Raw genomic sequence first — 17555 nt, forward strand, 5'->3', positions numbered from 1 at the left:
ATCACTTTCACGTCTCCAAATAACTATGGTAAGTCACTAATTTTAAGAGTTATTTATTTAAATGTATATACACACACATCTGTATATATGTATGTATATACAAATGCATATAGTGAAATATGCACTATATCAAGAGCATGTACAGTGAAAATTAAGTCTATGGTTTATCCTCATTGCTCACTGTTTAAAAAGTTATGTTTTATTTACTAGCATGTTTCACTTATAATTTTAAAATGTTCCCTGAACTGTCCTAAGTGTGGTTGTTGAAACTATTGCTCATTTTAAGATTACTCTTCATATTTCTATGTGCTATAACAGTAACATATGCAGATATTTACATTGATACACAGCCTGTAATGATCTTATATTTAACACTTATATAATTAAAGCAATGCTACAAAGAAGAGTGTGCATACTTTGTATGTGTGTGGGTGTATGGGCACATGCTCACTAATAGTAATTCAGTCATCTTTTGTGACTGAGTTTCAAGTCAGTATTTAACTGTGTTTTCCCCCCTCTTTCCAGTGCCCACAGTTGATGTCTTTCAGATTTCTACAAAAGAGCGATTTGGATTGGGACATCAGCTGAAAAAGTAAGTTTGCTGAAGAGTCAAAAGCAAATTGCTTTTCAGGAGAAGTGCATTTCCATTTTGTTCCTTTGCTCAGTTTTTATTCTCTCACATCTCTTTCAAGTGAGTCCCTGGGGATAGGACATCATCTTGGCGCAAAGAGCTGCATCCAGGATTCAGTTCTCAAAGCTCCTTTCCAGCCTCCCGGGCCCTTCTAGCTTCTCGTCCACATCTACTCATCCCTCCGCACCCCACACTATACCCTTCTTCCCTATGTGAACATGGGGTCTCTATCCCTCTCTGGTGGGCCCAGCAGAAAAGCAAAGGCAGGGAGATGCATTAGTGGCGACCAGGCTTTCTCCCATGGAACTCACCTTGAGCTGACTTGTTTACATTTGTTTTTTCTGTCCTGCTGAGCCACAGCCTTTTCCAGCTGCCCCTTCTTACTATTCAATTGTGGGGGTTTTCGCTGTTTATTCATGTGGCCTGGGGATGGTAGCTGGTTAGCCCCCACTGTCTCACTGCTGCTCCTGTTTCCCATGCTGATGCCTTTGAAGCCCTCCTTTGTGAATTTTCTTCCTCTTTATTCTTGGTCCTTCACTAATAGTATCTCAGTTTATCTTTTTACAAATGGACATGGTTCCCCCAAACATACCGTGCTTAGAATTTATTTGTATAAGCAGGTCTGTTCTTTAATATGTCATCATTAGCATTTATGACCTATCATTTATATGGTCACTGAGATTCTGGCATACTTTGTTATCATTAATAGATGTGACGTAGAAATAGATGATAACAGGTTGGGAGGGCTGAGAAAAGATGAACCAAGTTTTTGTTTATTGTACCTGTCAAAATCTCACAGGGTCTTACTGATAGTGTTTTTTTTTTCTTTTAAACTCTAATTCACTTTTGTTTTCTGATTTTTAAGTCTGTTTTTACCTAAAATCTTGGGTTTAAAAAAATGCAGAAAGAAAAAAAAATTATTGATAGAGCCGAATACAAGGGCAGCATGCATTATGTCTTTGAGAAGAAAAGTGGTGCATTACAGACATCGGAGTTGACTTTTCAGCTTCTCTGAAATCAGTTACACTCTGTTATGTGTGAAGGTATAGACGTTGGGGCCAGCGAGACTGTGTGGATCCTGAGTACTCGTGGTTTGCCTGAAGGAATAACCATGCTGTCCACATTGTCTCCTTTGCTGAGCTTTCTTGCATAGGGAACACAGTTGTATATTCAGACAGGATCTAGATGAGCCCCAACCTTCCATAAAAGGATATCAGACCACTCCATACGAATAGGAGAGATCTTTTCTTATCCATTGACTTTTAACTCTAAAGCATATCAACATATAACACATACATTTATTATGTAAACCTACAACGTACTGTTTTGAAAACACACACATTGTGGGACGGTTCACTTTACAAATTATACTTTTGTCAATAATACCAAAATACAAATTTTTGTTTCCTAGTAAATATCATTTTTTTTTATTTTTAAAATATTTTTTTTTAGCAATGCATAAACATTACACACAGTATTGGGACAGCATTTGGTGATTCTACACAAGTTCAAAATATTTATTTCTTCAGCATCACATCTCTGTGATGAAAATATTCAAAATCAGCTTTTTGAAGTACACAGACAGAATCTTTACCTGTGATCATGGTGCTGGGCAACAGCACACAGAGCTTCTAATTCCTGTCTTTTTGTAAGTTAGTACTCCATGCTCTAACTCCCTGCCGTCCACCTCTGTACTGCCCCCCCCCCCCCACACCATTGTGTTTATCTTGTGCACAGGAGCGAGACCAACATATTTTAGATGCTGCAGAGAAAAGAGAGCACCTGGAGCTTTTCTTCTCTACTTGCCTTCGGTTACTTAATATGACCCTCAGTTCCATCCATGACCTTGTGAATGACAGGATTCTGATGCTTTATGGAAGCATGGTTCATGTGTCCTTGCCCATGCTTCATTGTTTCGGTTTCTTTCAGGTAGAGGTTGACTAGGTAGCCCAGGCTGGCCTCTCCAGTATCAGTCAGCCTGTGTCAGTGCTGGAATTGCAGCTCTGCAGCACTTACTTGCAGCCGATGTCGTCGTCTCTGATTGGGCCCTTCGTTTGTTTCTATCTCATGTCCATTTTGAATAGTGCTGCAGCAGACATGAGTGTGCAGAAATCTCTTCTCTACAGATTTTATTTGTTTGGATAAATGCTTATAGGTGGGGTTGCTAGATCACCTGCTACTTCTATTTTAATAGTTTGAATAAGCCGTATTCTAGTTCTCATAATGACTGTTCTAGCTTTCCTTCTGTTTGTCTATCTATCTATCTATCTATCTATCTATCTATCTATCTATCTATCTATCTATCTATCTATCATCTTCTTTTTAAAATTTTGCTATGTGTATGTGTAAGACAGTTTTGTGGAGTCAGTTCTCTTCCATTTCAAGTGAGTCCTGGGGTTATCAGACTGCACAGCGAGCATTTTTAACCTACTGAACCATCTCACTGGTCCCCATCATGGCTGTTTTAATTTAACATCACGGCTTCCCTTTACTGTGCCTTCCAATCCTTCCTTGTTGTCATCTATCTTTCGATAAGGATCAAAAAGCCGACTGAAAATACTGACGTATATGCATGCCCCAGTTAACTGTGGTCATAATGTGAATAATAAGTGCTGTGCTTATCAGAATTTCAGCTTTTAGAATTCGTAAGAATTCTTGAAGGACTATTTATTCTTCCAGATCCATCAACTTGATTTAGTAAGAGCCCGTCTGACCCTGTGCACTACTGCAGCGGTTTAGTTCCTTGATCAGGATGCGGCCCACGTCTTTCCCTTTCAGTTTAATGAATTTTCATCTTCATCATATGTCAGCCTTTATTGAGTAATGTTCTAAGAGAAAACACTTTACAATTTTCTGTGCCAGCTTCCTTTTTTACTGGTGCCGGAAGTCTTATGTGATGTCTGGGCTTGTCCGTATCTTAGACCTCTAGGATTGTCCCAGTTTTTAATGACACTACACCAAGGTAACTTTGCTCAGATATGAATTATGCATAATTGCATTTGAAGTGGGGGGACTGCTCTTTTAGCTGCTCAGTTTTGAGTCTAGATGCGCACACAAATGCAGCATCAGATAGTTAACCCTTAACATTTAACATTCTGTGTCTCTGAAGCTAAATTAAATTTACAAGGGATCTTTAGCACATTATAGCAATGTTCTCTTTTAAAGACTCACATGGGGCATCTTCAAATTTCTGTTCTGGAATTAAGGAAGCTTCTCCAGTGCAACTGGTTTTATTTATTTATTTACTTTTTTCAGTTAGACTTTGTTTTTTTTTTTTTTTTCTTTTCTTACATGAATCCATGGCTTACCCATCTTGGAGAGGAGCATGGGGGCACATTTACATTATGTTACCATGGCACTGCTGTTTTTTTTTTTTCATTTAGCTTTCTTTTTATTTATTATTTGTGTCTTTCACATCATACATTCATTTCCTGTCCCTGCATATTTGCCCTCTGCCTTTGCAGCCTCCAACCCCCCCCCCCAGATAACATGTAAGAGAAAAAAGAAAAGAAAAAAAGAGGGGGGCGGAATTTCATCATGGAAGCTGTAGTGTGACACAGAGAGTCATGTAGTAAACCCTTTTGTCTATGTATCTTTACTTGCAAGTGTTCATTGCAAAGAATCGTTGGCCTGGTTCCAGGCATCTGGTTGCTGCTGCACTATGGATGCTCGGGCCCTCACTGGGACTCCTCCTGGTTATCCTGCTGTTGCCCTGAGTTGTGGAGATCCTGCAGCTTTGAGTCTGCCAGGCCAGTCCCTTCACATGCTCCAGCAGCAGATCATAGATGGGGTGGGCCAACGCATAACACTAGTTCTAAGAAGGTGGGCCTGGATAGTTGCTGGGTTGGTCAGCCCACCAGCTCTCCCTTGTCCTCACCACCAGGGTGAGCTCTTCTGCATTGCCTCAGCGAGTTTACCCCTTGAGGAAATGAGCAAGGTGTGGGACCAGTTCTGCTTTTAAGTCCTCAGGGTCAGCTCTCCCATCTCCCACACCTATATCTTCAAGGCTAGCTCTTCTGTGTTGCTCAGGTGGGGTGTAGGGACCACTGTCCTGAGTGCTGCAGCAGATGAGAGGCAGTGCTGGCTCTCCTGCTCTTAGGACCTCGGGGCCAGCTCTTCCACCTGCCTCGGGCATCAATGAGGGGTGGCATCTCTCTCCTGCCCTTGCCTCCACGTGACATGCTCACAGTATCAGGACTGGGTTGCCCAAACCTCTGCCAATGGAGTTGGCTCTATTGTGCTGCCCAGGCAAGATGCAGGGTCTGCCCTCCTGAGTGTTTCAGTTGGTGGCAGGCAGGGGCAGATCTCCTGCCCTTCCGACCTCGGCCAGCTCTCCTACCTGCCTCAGGTGTTGATGTGGAGGGGGGGGGCATCTTCCCCTGCCCATGTGGCCACATGGCAGATGAGTATTGGGGACAGTTCTCCCATGCTTACAACTTTGGTGCTGGTTCACCCCACACCTCCGTCAATAGGACTGGCTCTGTTTTCAAAGCATCTTTTTATTTATTTGTTTGTTTGTTTTATTTATTTAGTGGGATGGGGTTGATCAAAACAAGACAAGAATTAAACACCCGCCCACACACCCCAAAATAAACAACTTTCTGCCTATAGTGGCTCATGAGCGTATCACATGAGTTTGGACAAAGAAACAGTGTCTGTAGTTGTAAGCCTGAGAAATTAAAGAAAGCTGTATGCCGAGGTTTGTGCTTAAGAGACTGGTTCAAGCCGGGCGTTGGTGGCGCACGCCTTTAATCCCAGCACTCGGGAGGCAGAGGCAGGCGATCTCTGTGAGTTGAGGCCAGCCTGGGCTGCCAAGTGAGCTAGCAGAGAAATTCTGAAAAAAAAAAAAAAAAAAAAAAAAAAAAGAGAGTTCAATTCATAGATCCGGCCTGGTGGTTAATGTTTTTGAAAACATTACTTTCTTCTATGAATGAATGTTAGTTATGTAGGGATTTTGTTAATACGGGTTATATTATTTTTCATGTTTTTTTTTTTTTGATGAGTTTCTGTCCAGTACATGATTAAGTTTCTTTAATTACAAGTGGATTTGACTGAGGTTCTTCAGTTCCCATCTAGCCTAAATAACATGATTTAAAATTTCCAGTCTCATCTTCATGATAGTCCATAAGAAAAGATTCAGATGTGAAGAGGTTATCTTCCTTGAAACATAGGAAAGAATGCTGATTTGGAATCCAGGCTATGGTGCTGTTCAGATCAGTTTTTACTAAGTAGATAACTACATTCAGTGTGTTCTGTGATCCATCCCTGGTGTTTTGGGGTACTAGGACCAAGTGCTTAGTGTGTGAGTGACTTCCATTCCAAGTACTGACACACAGTCAATCACTTAGTCCTTACAGTAGCTCTGGGATGCATAAGAACTCTTAGGATCCTAGTTCCTCAGTGATGACACTGAAGTCCAGCATATATAACAGTTTCTTTAACGCCAGCCAACCAGAAAATGCTAGAGTCCAAATCTATTTCTAGGTCAATCCTTTTGACCCATGTGCTGGTTTGTCTGTCATATAAACGTATGTACCCTTTTGCCATGGGTATACTGTGGAATGTGTTTGGCACTGAGTGACTGTTATGTGAGCGTCAAGTCAACAAAAGAGCTTAAGAAAAAATACTTAAAAATTTTCATGGCTGATCTGACAAAAAGTGGTGATCCATGTGATGGGGTGTCTGCCATTAAAAGGTTGAATGTCACAGAAATAGTGGCCATGTATGACTTCATGCCTACTTGATCAAGGTTAGGTTCTGTTCACGGTGAGAAAATAGTGTGAGTCTTCTTTGGCTTCAAACACTTGTAAAAGGCAAATGTAAAATTCGGTAAAAGTCCCTAATTTGTGTGCTTCTGCATTTCTAACGCTAAATTCACCTTACATGTGAACTGTATGACCCCAAATTTAAACCAACACCATGAAAAAGGTTTTGAGCAGATGATTTTTGCTGAAAACTGACCATGACTACAGTGACAGTCTAATACTACTCTTGTGTACTGTTCTTCTGAAATCAAGAGACGGTAAATCATGATGTTGCCTTTATGTACTCTCTTGTCCAGATGTTATGCATGCTTTTGTCCAGATGACCCTGAACCCTTGATCAGAAAGTGGCTGAGACATCAGTTGCCTGTTTGTGCTTCTCTTAATAAATATTAAAATATTTCAGTGGCTCTGTGTTATGAGAAGGAGGTCATTATAGCACATGTGATCATAGCACAATATGATCGATCACATTATATATGTATGTATATACATATATATATGATCATTATATACTTACACATACATGTATACATACATTTACACACACGTTGGATCAGCAGTGACATTAGCTGTCTTTCAAGAAGCAGTTGATTCCTTTTACAACTAAGGACAATTAGGATCTTATTATGTTTGAGAGCTACTGTTAGAAGGTAAAGCCACACTTTGGAATAACAATGCAACCTGAAAGCGAGAGATATTTTGGCCATTTAACCTGCTAAGACCTTTGGTTCCAATTAGCTTGTCTAGGATGCACTTGGTAGCCTTCTTAGGTGACTGGTCACAGGAATAGGAACCTTCATCATAGGAGGAAAAGAATTTAAGTCTAATTGGTACAAAAATGGTTTCAATGAGTTTTTTTATTTTATTAGAACAAGGAGAAATAGTGATCATGGTGATACCAATACACTCCAATCTTCCTGAAGAATCAAGTAAATGAAGTCTTCAGACATTAAATAAAAATAAAATAAAGAGATCCCCTGTTCTTACGATCCAGGGCAAATTTCCTGTGACTTTGGAATCACAGAATCAGTCAATGCAGAGTTTACTCTCCCCTTTCTCTTGACTTCTCCTAACCTAATGACCTCAAATAATTCGGACATGACTCTGAACACATCAAAGATATCAGAAGAGAGGCCAACAGAGGAAGAAGTGCTGAGCTGGGTTAGCTGAGACCTGAAGGGTGTTGAAGAATTTGCCCTTCTTGCTAAGAGCCACACCTTCTCCCCTAAACATATGCCTTATCTCAGTGTGTGGAGTAATAACTATTTTCTGGAACTAAGAGGAACACTTTTATTTTACAGAGCTTTATTTTAGTCCCTGGCATAGTCTAACTGATAAACAAATACTATTATCAATTTTCTCTCCTAGAAGCAGTTTGTTGAAATAGCGAAAGTACACCACAACCAGGCAAACTTGAAGGGATTTTTTTTTAAAGAAAGCAAAAACGTTGAATGTATTGTACATGTAATATGTAATCGTAAAATTTCACATCTACTGAGATATCAGCATTAAGGGATCTTCCTGTCCTGTGACTTGACAGGAGGGATGCACAGCCACAGCCTCAGGTCCTTTGCAGATAACATGCTGTTCTAGTTCAGAGTTTGCACTCCAGAATTCTTTCCCATAAAGCACCAAGGAAGCAGATATTGTGGAAAATTCTGAGACCAAGAATTACTAAATTCCAACCTGATGATAATAACTAAGAAATTTTAGGAATATAGAATTTTGAAAAACAAAATAGCATATAAAGAGGTGATTGGGCTGTGCTTGAAGACCATATATTTTTATATCACTTGTTTCTACATACAGTTTTACAGTTTGGTATTCTATTTCATGAAGAAAAACCATAGATGCAACAATCAAGTGAAAAGTTGGCTTCACTTAAAATAATTCATATAAAAGTAACTGATCCTGAAGGCCACTCTCAGGATTCTCTTTAAATCTTTTATTTCATAAACTCTCTGGTAATTTGGGTAATGAAATCATGCCAGTATTTTATTTTAATTTATTAATAAGTAGGTTTCTTAATCACTTGCTATGATATAACTTGTCATAAAAAAGCCATGGTAATTTCTTACGTTCTGGCTTCCTTAATATGAAAGTTGCACAATGAAGCTTGTACAAGTCTTAACTTAGCATTTTCCTCATGGTTGTGTTATTTTCCCTTGATAATGTGTTCTCATTGAAATAATACCGAAGTATTGGTGGACACAGTATTGAGTGTGTGGTGGCACACACCTTTAATCCCAGTACTAGGAAGACAGAGGCTGCCTGTTCTCTGGGAGTTGGAGGCCACCTTGGTCTTTGTATCGAGACCTCAGTTTCAAAGCAAAACAACAACAACACCCCTCCCCTCCCAAGCACACAAGCAAAACCCAGAAATAATCATTTCGATGGTGTTGGGACTGAGCTAACAGAGCTGCCTTGGGTTTGCCAGGATCATGCAGACGTTTGTAACTCAGCAGTGGAAACAGAGCAAAGAAAAGTCCAGTTGCCTGCACGGTAAGAAGCTGTCAGAGAAGAAGGTGAAGTCTCCTCTACATTTGTTTACTACCTTGCGCAGGTTGGTAACCGGTGTCTTCATTCTTGTCTTCGTGCTCAGCCTTTAGAGTGCCACGATACTCAGTCAAAATTATTCTTTCTTGCCTAGGTGTCTTGTTTTCTGTATGACTTCCAACAAAATACTAAATTATAGGTAGTCCATCAAAAACATGGATGTGCTTATTTATTTATTTTGACCGTCAATATTGGTAAAATTTGTGAAAGTTAGATTTTGTTTTTGCATGACATAGAGATTCCTCCAAAAATCAGTTCTTCATGGGGTTCTGGGATAGGTCGGAGGGAGAAACCATGTTAGAATCTTCTTGTGTTTATCAGGTGTGGCTGAATTCCTGTGACCCAGTCTGCATCCATCTTTGGTTTGGGTCCTAACGGGGCGGGGGCGGGTGTGTGTGTGCTGTTGATGAGGTGGTAGCACATGTTGAGCTGGGACACTGAGGTTAGGTCCAGTTTTGCCCTGTGTTAATTGTTGATCATCTTCAAGGTCGCCCAGCTATCCTCCCCCTGGTTGTGGCAAAAGCAAATCCAAACTGAAATCCGAACAAGACGGCATCTCCAAAACGCACAAGCTGCTGCGGAGGACTTGCTCTAGCACTGTCAAAGCTGATGACATGTGCGCCAAGACGCACAGGACCTTCGGGCGCTCGCTGTCCAGCGACCCCAGGGCCGAGCAGGCGATGTCCACCATCAAATCGCACAAACTCTTGGGCCGGCCCTGCCCTGCAGCGGGCAAGCAGGAAGACTGCCTCACGCTCAAATCGCATAAGTTATTGACTCGCTCTTGTTCTGGAGACCCGCGATGTGAGCACAACACCAGCTTGAAGCCCCACAAACTGCTAAGCAGGTCCTACTCCAGTAATCTCAGAATGGAAGAGTTATATGGGTTGAAAAATCACAAATTGCTCAGCAAGTCTTACTCCAACGCCCCCAAGTCATCGAAAACAGAGCATTTCAAGGAACCCAATGCAGAGGGCAGGAGGCTCTCGCTTACCTCAGGGCTTATCGGTATTTTAACACCATCATCGTCTTCTTCCCAGCCTCCTGTGCGTAAACACTTTGATCTTGTCTTCTTAAATGTAGCGAAGGGGCAGGGGATTTGTATGCATTTTTTTTATAAGACCTGGGAGAAGATGCAAGATTCATTTGACTTGTTTTTAAATTTGCTGGGTTTTTTTTTGGGGGGGGGCATATTATTTATGTATACTAGGTATTTACAGGTGGCAAAGAATAGTTAGTATTGGTTCAGGGGAAAAAATGTAATCACTGATTTGCTGTTCTGTTTGTATTCCTATCCATTGAATTCTACTAAAAATAGAAGGAATTCAGTTAGATTTACAGAGTTTTTAATCTTTATTAAATAGGTTATTTAATCTTTTCTTTCACCCCACAAATAGTGGAGGACCACACTTTTCTTATAATTAAGAATAATATTTCAGTTATGTGTTAGAGAATTTTGTCTGTGAACATTATTGTTGGTGATAGCGTCTAAGAGTCTCACATGAAGATTTTCTTGATGTCCTTTTAATGCTAAAGCCATATTTTTGGGTGGGAGGATGTGGGTCCAGTTGATGAGTGTATGGTTGGTATTGACTGTGAATCAACCCTACTTAAAATTCACCTCTCCAGTGATTGGCATTGCAGTCAGCTTCAGACAGACTTAAATTATAGATGTAGTTACATATTCAGAAATGGCGGGTAAAAGTTTTTGTTTGCTGTTTTAAATATGTGCATGTTGTGAGTGTCAGTTTAACGATGCATATGATATACCCAGCCATATGTACGTTGACAAAAACAAGAGACTGATTTTAGGAAGTCATCCATACATAGATTTTCTCCTACAACTGACTTACAAATATCACTGTAAAAATACACTTGTTGGCGTTAAACTTGACAATCTCTATAATTTTATATGACTATACTAAAAGTTCATTTAAAGGTATGCTTTAATGACATGGGGAAAGTTATGTCAATCAATTCCTAAGCCCACAAAAATAACTTCAGATAGTTTGTGAAAGAAAACACGTTTTCCCCCCATGTACTTGGCCCGCTAAGAGGTTTAGTACGGGGGGGGGGGGTTGCTTTGCTAACAGCTGTCTAATTTTCCTTGGAGGAATCATTGATTAGATTTGAATATTCTAATGATGGTGTGGGTGTTTTTTGATCAGTAATAGAATAAACGAACTTTCTTTTCATGTAACAATGGAAGAGATTTCTACTAAAAATGAGAAATTAAGAATATCATTTTGTTTAGGCAAATATAGCAGATTATGCAAATATGACAAAATCAGTCTGTAATGAAATTCAGTGTTTTAATATCATAACAGCTTACAATACTCATTGGCCTTCTGCATTCATTTCTGAAAAAAAAAGGTAGAAGTTGTGATTTTTACATTCTCCTCAATGAAAAAATTACTGTTTTTTTAAAACTTTGCTTTTCATAGACAAATGGTGCAAAATGCATTCCAATCCGAGACCGCGGCTTCCTGGTGCAGGTATGAATTAAGATCATCCACGGTGGGAGGACCTTGTCCTTGCTGGGTTTTCTCATCCTCTGAGACCCTCGCTGGCTCATTTCCTTGCATTGCTTTATCCAGACGATTGAGTTTGCCGAGCAGCGGATCCCCGTACTGAATGAATACTGTGTGGTCTGTGACGAGCCGCACGTGTTTCAAAATGGCCCCATGCTTAGGGTAAGTACTTCCTGACTGAACTTCCATGTTAACAAGAAATATAAGTGAAAGCATTCCAATATGAAAGTAAACAAATACAGCTTAAGATAAATACTTCCTAGGGCAAACTAATGTATACTAAGTGCTATCATTTGGATGGAAATGAGTTAGCGTTACTTCTGGAAGCATCTGTGAAAGAGTAAGTAATTTTCTATTAAGATTGTGCTCCTTATGCCCATCATCTTTGGATCCATTTACATCTATTTCTATATAGGCAATAAGTCTCATAAACTGTATTTATATGTTTATCTAATAACACATAGGTTCTGGAAACAGCTTTTTTATAAGGCAAAAAAAAAAAAAAACTAGGATGCTTTAGTGTGTTTGTTCAAAACTCCATAATTTAAAATATGGTTAGAATATAGAGAGGTTCCATGTGAGTTTGAGCAGGTACACAATAGCATTGGGAAAGTTAGAAGAGAGTCCGAAACTTAATAACACAGTTGTCACACCACCAAAGAAGTATGGAAATGGAAATCAGTGGACACGCATGCTTTGGAGGGTGAATTATTCAATTTAAAAACTTTTTTTTGCAATAATAACTTTATAAAGCTTTCATCAATAAAAGTTGCTAAAAAGCCAGTTTTTAATTTGAAGTTTTTGTAATTCTTGGGGTGGTTTGAATGAGAGCTGTGCCTCCTGGGCTCTAATATTTGAATGCCTGGTCCTGAGGTGGTATGCTGTTGGGGGGCTTATGGAACTCTAGCAGACAGGGCCTTGGGGAAGGCTTTGTGGATTTATAACTTTGCCCTACGTACAGCTTTCTTTCCCTGCTTCCGGTTATGGGGTTGAGAGGTGACCTCTCAGCCTCCTGCTTCTGCTCCTGCTGCTGTGCCTTCCTTGCCCTTCAAGTTCTCTGGAGCAATAAGGCAAAATCAATTCTCTCTTCTCTAAGAAGCTTTTGGGCATGGTATTTCGTCACAGCAACAGTAAAGTAATCAATACAATGTTTAAGTCATTAATGTGCACGGTTAAGTGATTTTTAATATAACCATGATTATAGCCATCATCGCCAATTCAGAATATTTCCACTACCTAAAGAAGAACCCTGAACTGCTAGCAGTCATTTGCACTCTCCCCCTTTTCCTGGTGGCCTGGCAACCACTGATTTATTCTCCTCTTCTATGAATTTGTATGCTCTCACCTTTCATCCTTACAGCATAGATCAATAGTCTGTTCCTTCTCATCATCCAATATTTCATTTTATGGATAGACTCACCAGATAGAATTACTCATTCATCAGCTGATGGAATCGCTAGGACCTGTGTTTACTCTCTTTCTGAGGAATGGCTGAACTGTTTGCATAGTGATTGCACCCTCCTACTATCAGTATATGAGTTTCCCTTTTTCCATATCTACATTCCCTTTTCTTTTTTCTTCTTTCAAAGAGTGTGTGAGGATATACATATATGTGTAACCATTCCAGTGTATAGCTCTCTGATTTTGGTAATACCGTCATAATGAGTGATGATTTTGATAATGTTTTCATGCTTATTGGCTATTTGTATATCTCTAGAGAAATATCTGTTCAAAACCTTTCCTTATTTTCATGTTGAGTTATTTTAATTTTTATTACTGAGTGGCAAATATTCTCTATTCTGGATATTATATCTTTATTAATAGATCTTTACCATATATAAATGAAAAAGACCTTATTTTGTGTGCTTTCCATTATATTTCCTTGGTAATATCTTTGATCCAGTAAAGTTTCATACTTTCATGAAGTCTAACATTTTTAATTTCTTACATTTTTTATGTGTGTCTAAGGAACCACCACCTAATCAAAAGCCACAACAGTACAAATGTTTATTTCTAAGAATTTTATAACTGGTCTCACATTTAAATGAGTGATTGTTTTGAAGTTAATTTTTGCAGGGATGTGAAGCTATGGTTCAGATATGTTGTGTTGCAGCTATGGACCCAGTCTCTCTAATGGATTTACTGAAAGCTATTATTTAATGATTGTGGTCCTTTGAAAATCATTTGGCCGTAAATACATTAATGTTTTCTGGACTATACATTTTATTTCCACAGATCTCAATGTCTGAAGTTACACCAGGATTACAAGTCTTGGTCTACATAGCTCTGTAGTAAGAGTGAAATCTAAGAAGTATGCATTAACCTTGTTCCCCTTTTATAAGATAACTTTGGTTAGTTGGACTCTCTTGCTTTGGCCTATCAGTTCTGTGGTCATCTTATCTATTTTTTGCAAATAAAAGCATAAAAGCAGTTGGTATTTGTATAAGTTTGCATTTAACCTGTACATCAGTTTGGGAATTACTGTCATCAGCTATACACCAAATATTTGTCTTCCCTCCCAGATCAATATACTGAAATCCGAGCATTCGTGTGATGTCAGTGGGAGTGGGATGCTGAGCTGTACCACATAGTGAGGTGGAATCCACTGGATCAGATAACTGAGACAGCTGCCTCACTCTTCTCCCAATGAGACAGAATGGCATCTGTCTCTGGTCTTTTGTTGGTGTTGTTTTTTGTTTTTTCACGAGACAGGGTTTCTCTGTGTAGTTTTTGTGCCAGTCTTGGATCTCGCTCTGTAGACCTCGAACTCACAGAGATCAGCCTGCCTCTGCCTCCCGAGTGCTGGGACTAAAGGCGTACACCACCACCACTCGGCATGTCTCTGGTCTTATTGTTGTACGACTCTTTTGGTTTTCTAGTTTCCAAATGATGAGAAATAGAAGTTTGTTTTATTGGCAGTTTGCATGGGCTAAGATACAGTTTCATGATAATCTTTCCAAAGCATAAACACAGGATATTTTTCACTTATTTGGGATCTTTTAAATTTTCTTTCAGTCCTATTTTAACTTTTTTTAGTATCTGAATTCTGTATTTTCTGGATAAATTTTATGTAAATGAATTCTTTTATTTAATTTACAGGTAGTTCTTGTTAGTATAAAGCAATACAAATGATTTTTGTAGATTATCCTTGTGTTCTGTAAGTTTGCTGAATTTCTTTATTAGTTCTAATAAGTTATTTTTGGCTTTTTTAATGACTATCTATAGAAGATTTCTTAGTTTCTTTTTCGTATTTATGGTAATACTTAAGGAAGGCTTGTGGGCCAGCTCATTGGTTCAGAGATAATCAACATATAAAAAGAAGTGACTTATTTTTGGCTCATAGATCGGAAGGTCTTAGTCCATGATCAGTTGGTTGCATTACTCTGACATGTGTTGTGGCAGGATATGACAGCAGGCAAATGAGACAGCAGAGCTGCACACCCACTGTCCCAGGAGCAAGAGAGAACAGAAGTGGCTGAGACCCCACAATGCCTCTTAAGCACACACACCAACGACCTAGTAATTCCACTCTAGGCCCCACTTCTTCAAGCTGCCACCATCTTCCCACAGGACCTGTCTAAGAAACAAGGCTTTAGCATGTGGGACTTTGGGTAGCACTGAAACCTAAGCTACAGCAGTCTCTTTCAAGACAGAGGATTGTTGGTTGTGTGGATTAAAAAAAAATTATAACAGGGCCTTCATTACTATATTTGATTTTATTTACTTTTCTAACTGTTATTGAAAATAGAAGTACTGAGTTCTCGACTGTTGAGCTGTCCATTTCTACCTACACCTGTCACTATTTCCCTCATGTAGTTTGGAAGAATGTGTTATTCAACCTGTGTTTATATAATTATGTTGCATATTTGTGATTTTTGTATCTGTCATCTCTAAGAGCAATTTTATCTTCAACAAGTTGTTTTGTCTCATGTTATTGTAATCTCTACATGCTCTTCAGTTCCCTCCCACCTTCTGCTTCTCTCCTCCATTCCTACTACCAAGAAAAGGATGTTGGTTTCCTATTTATTTTCTTTACAAATTACGTCTATCCTTATTCATCTGTTTCTATGATACTAGCTAGCTTTTTTTGTGTGTGCGTTAAACAGCTATTTTCTAGGATCTCATTTAATTCCTGTCTTATAAAATTTTGATCTGTTTTCATAGTTGTTTAGGATAGTAAATTAGCATTTAAAAATTTAAAAATCTAGTTTAGATTAATGCCAACTTGATTTTAATAACATGAAAACTTTGTTCCTCTATATCTTTTAAAAATTATTTATTATTGTGCATGTTATTATGATGTGGGTATGACACACATGTCATAGCACATGTGTGTAGATCAGGAGACAACTTTGTGACTGAGTTTCCTTATTTCCCCTTCAGTAGGCTACAGGGAAGTCCGGCACTGTCCAGGGTGTCTCGCTCATGCTCCACATGTCTGATCTTCCTCCCTTATGCCACTGTGCCCAAAGACACACTACCTCCTGTGCTACCAACATAGATTCGAAATTATTGCTTCATGTAGTTTGCCTTTAAACTAGACAGAAACTGATCAAAATGTTAAAAATAAAAAAAAATTACATGCATATACAGTTTTAAAATTTGTTTTTTTGCCAATTCAAGTTCTTACCCATGCTCATTATGTTTTTGTGTACCCTGTCTAAGACTCTTGGAGTTTCAACTTGAGGTGTTCCTTCATTTTTTTCTGAGGGACAGTTGCACTAAAAGTGGACTCTTAGATTTTGTTTGAGAATATTGTCATTTCTTTTTCCAGTTTGAAGGATAGTAATGTTACACATAGAATTATTTGCTAACTCCTTTGCTTGTTTAGATTTGAATTTCTCCTCCCCTTGATCCTTTGGCTTCTGGAGAGAAATGAATTTCGTGTGCCTGTGTGTGTGAAAGTTTCCTCATATAGACGAGCGGCTCTCATGGTTTCTTCTGTCAATGTTTTTCAGTGATTTTCTGTACTTCTGCTTTGATCTTTGGTTTTTTTCAGACGAGATCTCTCACTGTAGCCCAGATTGGCCTGAAACTTACTGTGGAATCTAGGCTAACATGGAGCTTCAGGCAATCATCTTGTGCTAGCCTCTTAAGTGCTGGGATTACAGTGTGCATCACCAGGGCTTCCAGTATTTTGATTAAGATTTGCACGTATCTCTTTATGTTTGTCCCAGTGGAGTTCATTGGGCTTTCTTGAGTATAGGTTAATAATTTTTTTTCACAAATTTGCTATTTTGGGAGCTATTTCATCAAATATTCTTCCCACATCTTTTTCTTCTCTTCCAGGACTCCATCATTAATAGATTTGTATAAGATGGCACTGAGTAGACTTCTTAGCCTTTGTTTACTTCCTTCATTGTTCTTTCTGTTACTGAAGTTACACATCTGTTGGCCTACATACAAATGTTCCTGAACTCTCCAAATGCATTTATAGTATCCCTCAGTGAATTTTATTTCAGCTTTTATAGTTGTCAACTCCAGAATTTATTTCCTTTTTAAAAATAAATTCTGTTGATTCTTTTGAAATACTATCTTTATTTAGATAGAGTTTGTTTTTGTTTTTGCTCTTTAATCATTTTGTGTATGCTACTCAATCCAGTATCTGTGCATTTTCCTGGACTCTGTACATCAGTCGCCTTTCTCCTATACCTGGGCCTTACTTTATTATTTCTTTGCATGCCTCATTCTTTTTTATTGGAAGCTAGACACCCTGAAGATACTAATGCAGCAACTTTTGAATCAGATCTCTGTCTTTTCTAGGATTTATTTCTTGATGAATTATCATTAAAAGTGCCTTACCATTTCTTGGCAAGGGTGCCTGTTTGTTGAGCATTCCTTTAATACTTAGCCTGCCTGTTTATAATTCTACCCTAGCCTGAATTTCCTCTTTATAATAATAAAACCAGCTAGAAATGATATTTAATGCTGTCTCCTGATTTTTTTTTTTTTGTATTTTTTTTCTTTTCTTTTTTCTTCCTCCTCTTCCTCATTCTTGGCTGGCCAAGAAGTTTCTGTTTAGTTCAAACTGGCTTCAAACTTGTGGCTATTCTCCTGCCTGAGCCCTTCAAG

The 17555-nt window shown here is 38.8% G+C and overlaps 1 protein-coding gene across 4 annotated transcripts in view; it reads left to right on the top strand.

Moving 5' to 3' along the window:
* The window catches only part of Parp8 (poly(ADP-ribose) polymerase family member 8), a 186628-nt gene that overhangs the window by 130544 nt on the left and 38529 nt on the right, over positions 1 to 17555 (top strand). For all 4 annotated transcript variants that reach the window (XM_037209427.1, XM_037209428.1, XM_028885372.2 and 1 more), the window contains 5 exons: positions 526 to 592; positions 8834 to 8959; positions 9440 to 9998; positions 11397 to 11447; positions 11550 to 11645. In XM_037209427.1, the coding sequence (XP_037065322.1) occupies positions 526 to 592; positions 8834 to 8959; positions 9440 to 9998; positions 11397 to 11447; positions 11550 to 11645 (899 nt within the window). The remainder of the gene's footprint in view (positions 1 to 525; positions 593 to 8833; positions 8960 to 9439; positions 9999 to 11396; positions 11448 to 11549; positions 11646 to 17555) is intronic.

Source organism: Peromyscus leucopus, chromosome 11, assembly GCF_004664715.2.
Source record: "Peromyscus leucopus breed LL Stock chromosome 11, UCI_PerLeu_2.1, whole genome shotgun sequence".
Lineage (NCBI taxonomy): Eukaryota > Metazoa > Chordata > Mammalia > Rodentia > Cricetidae > Peromyscus > Peromyscus leucopus.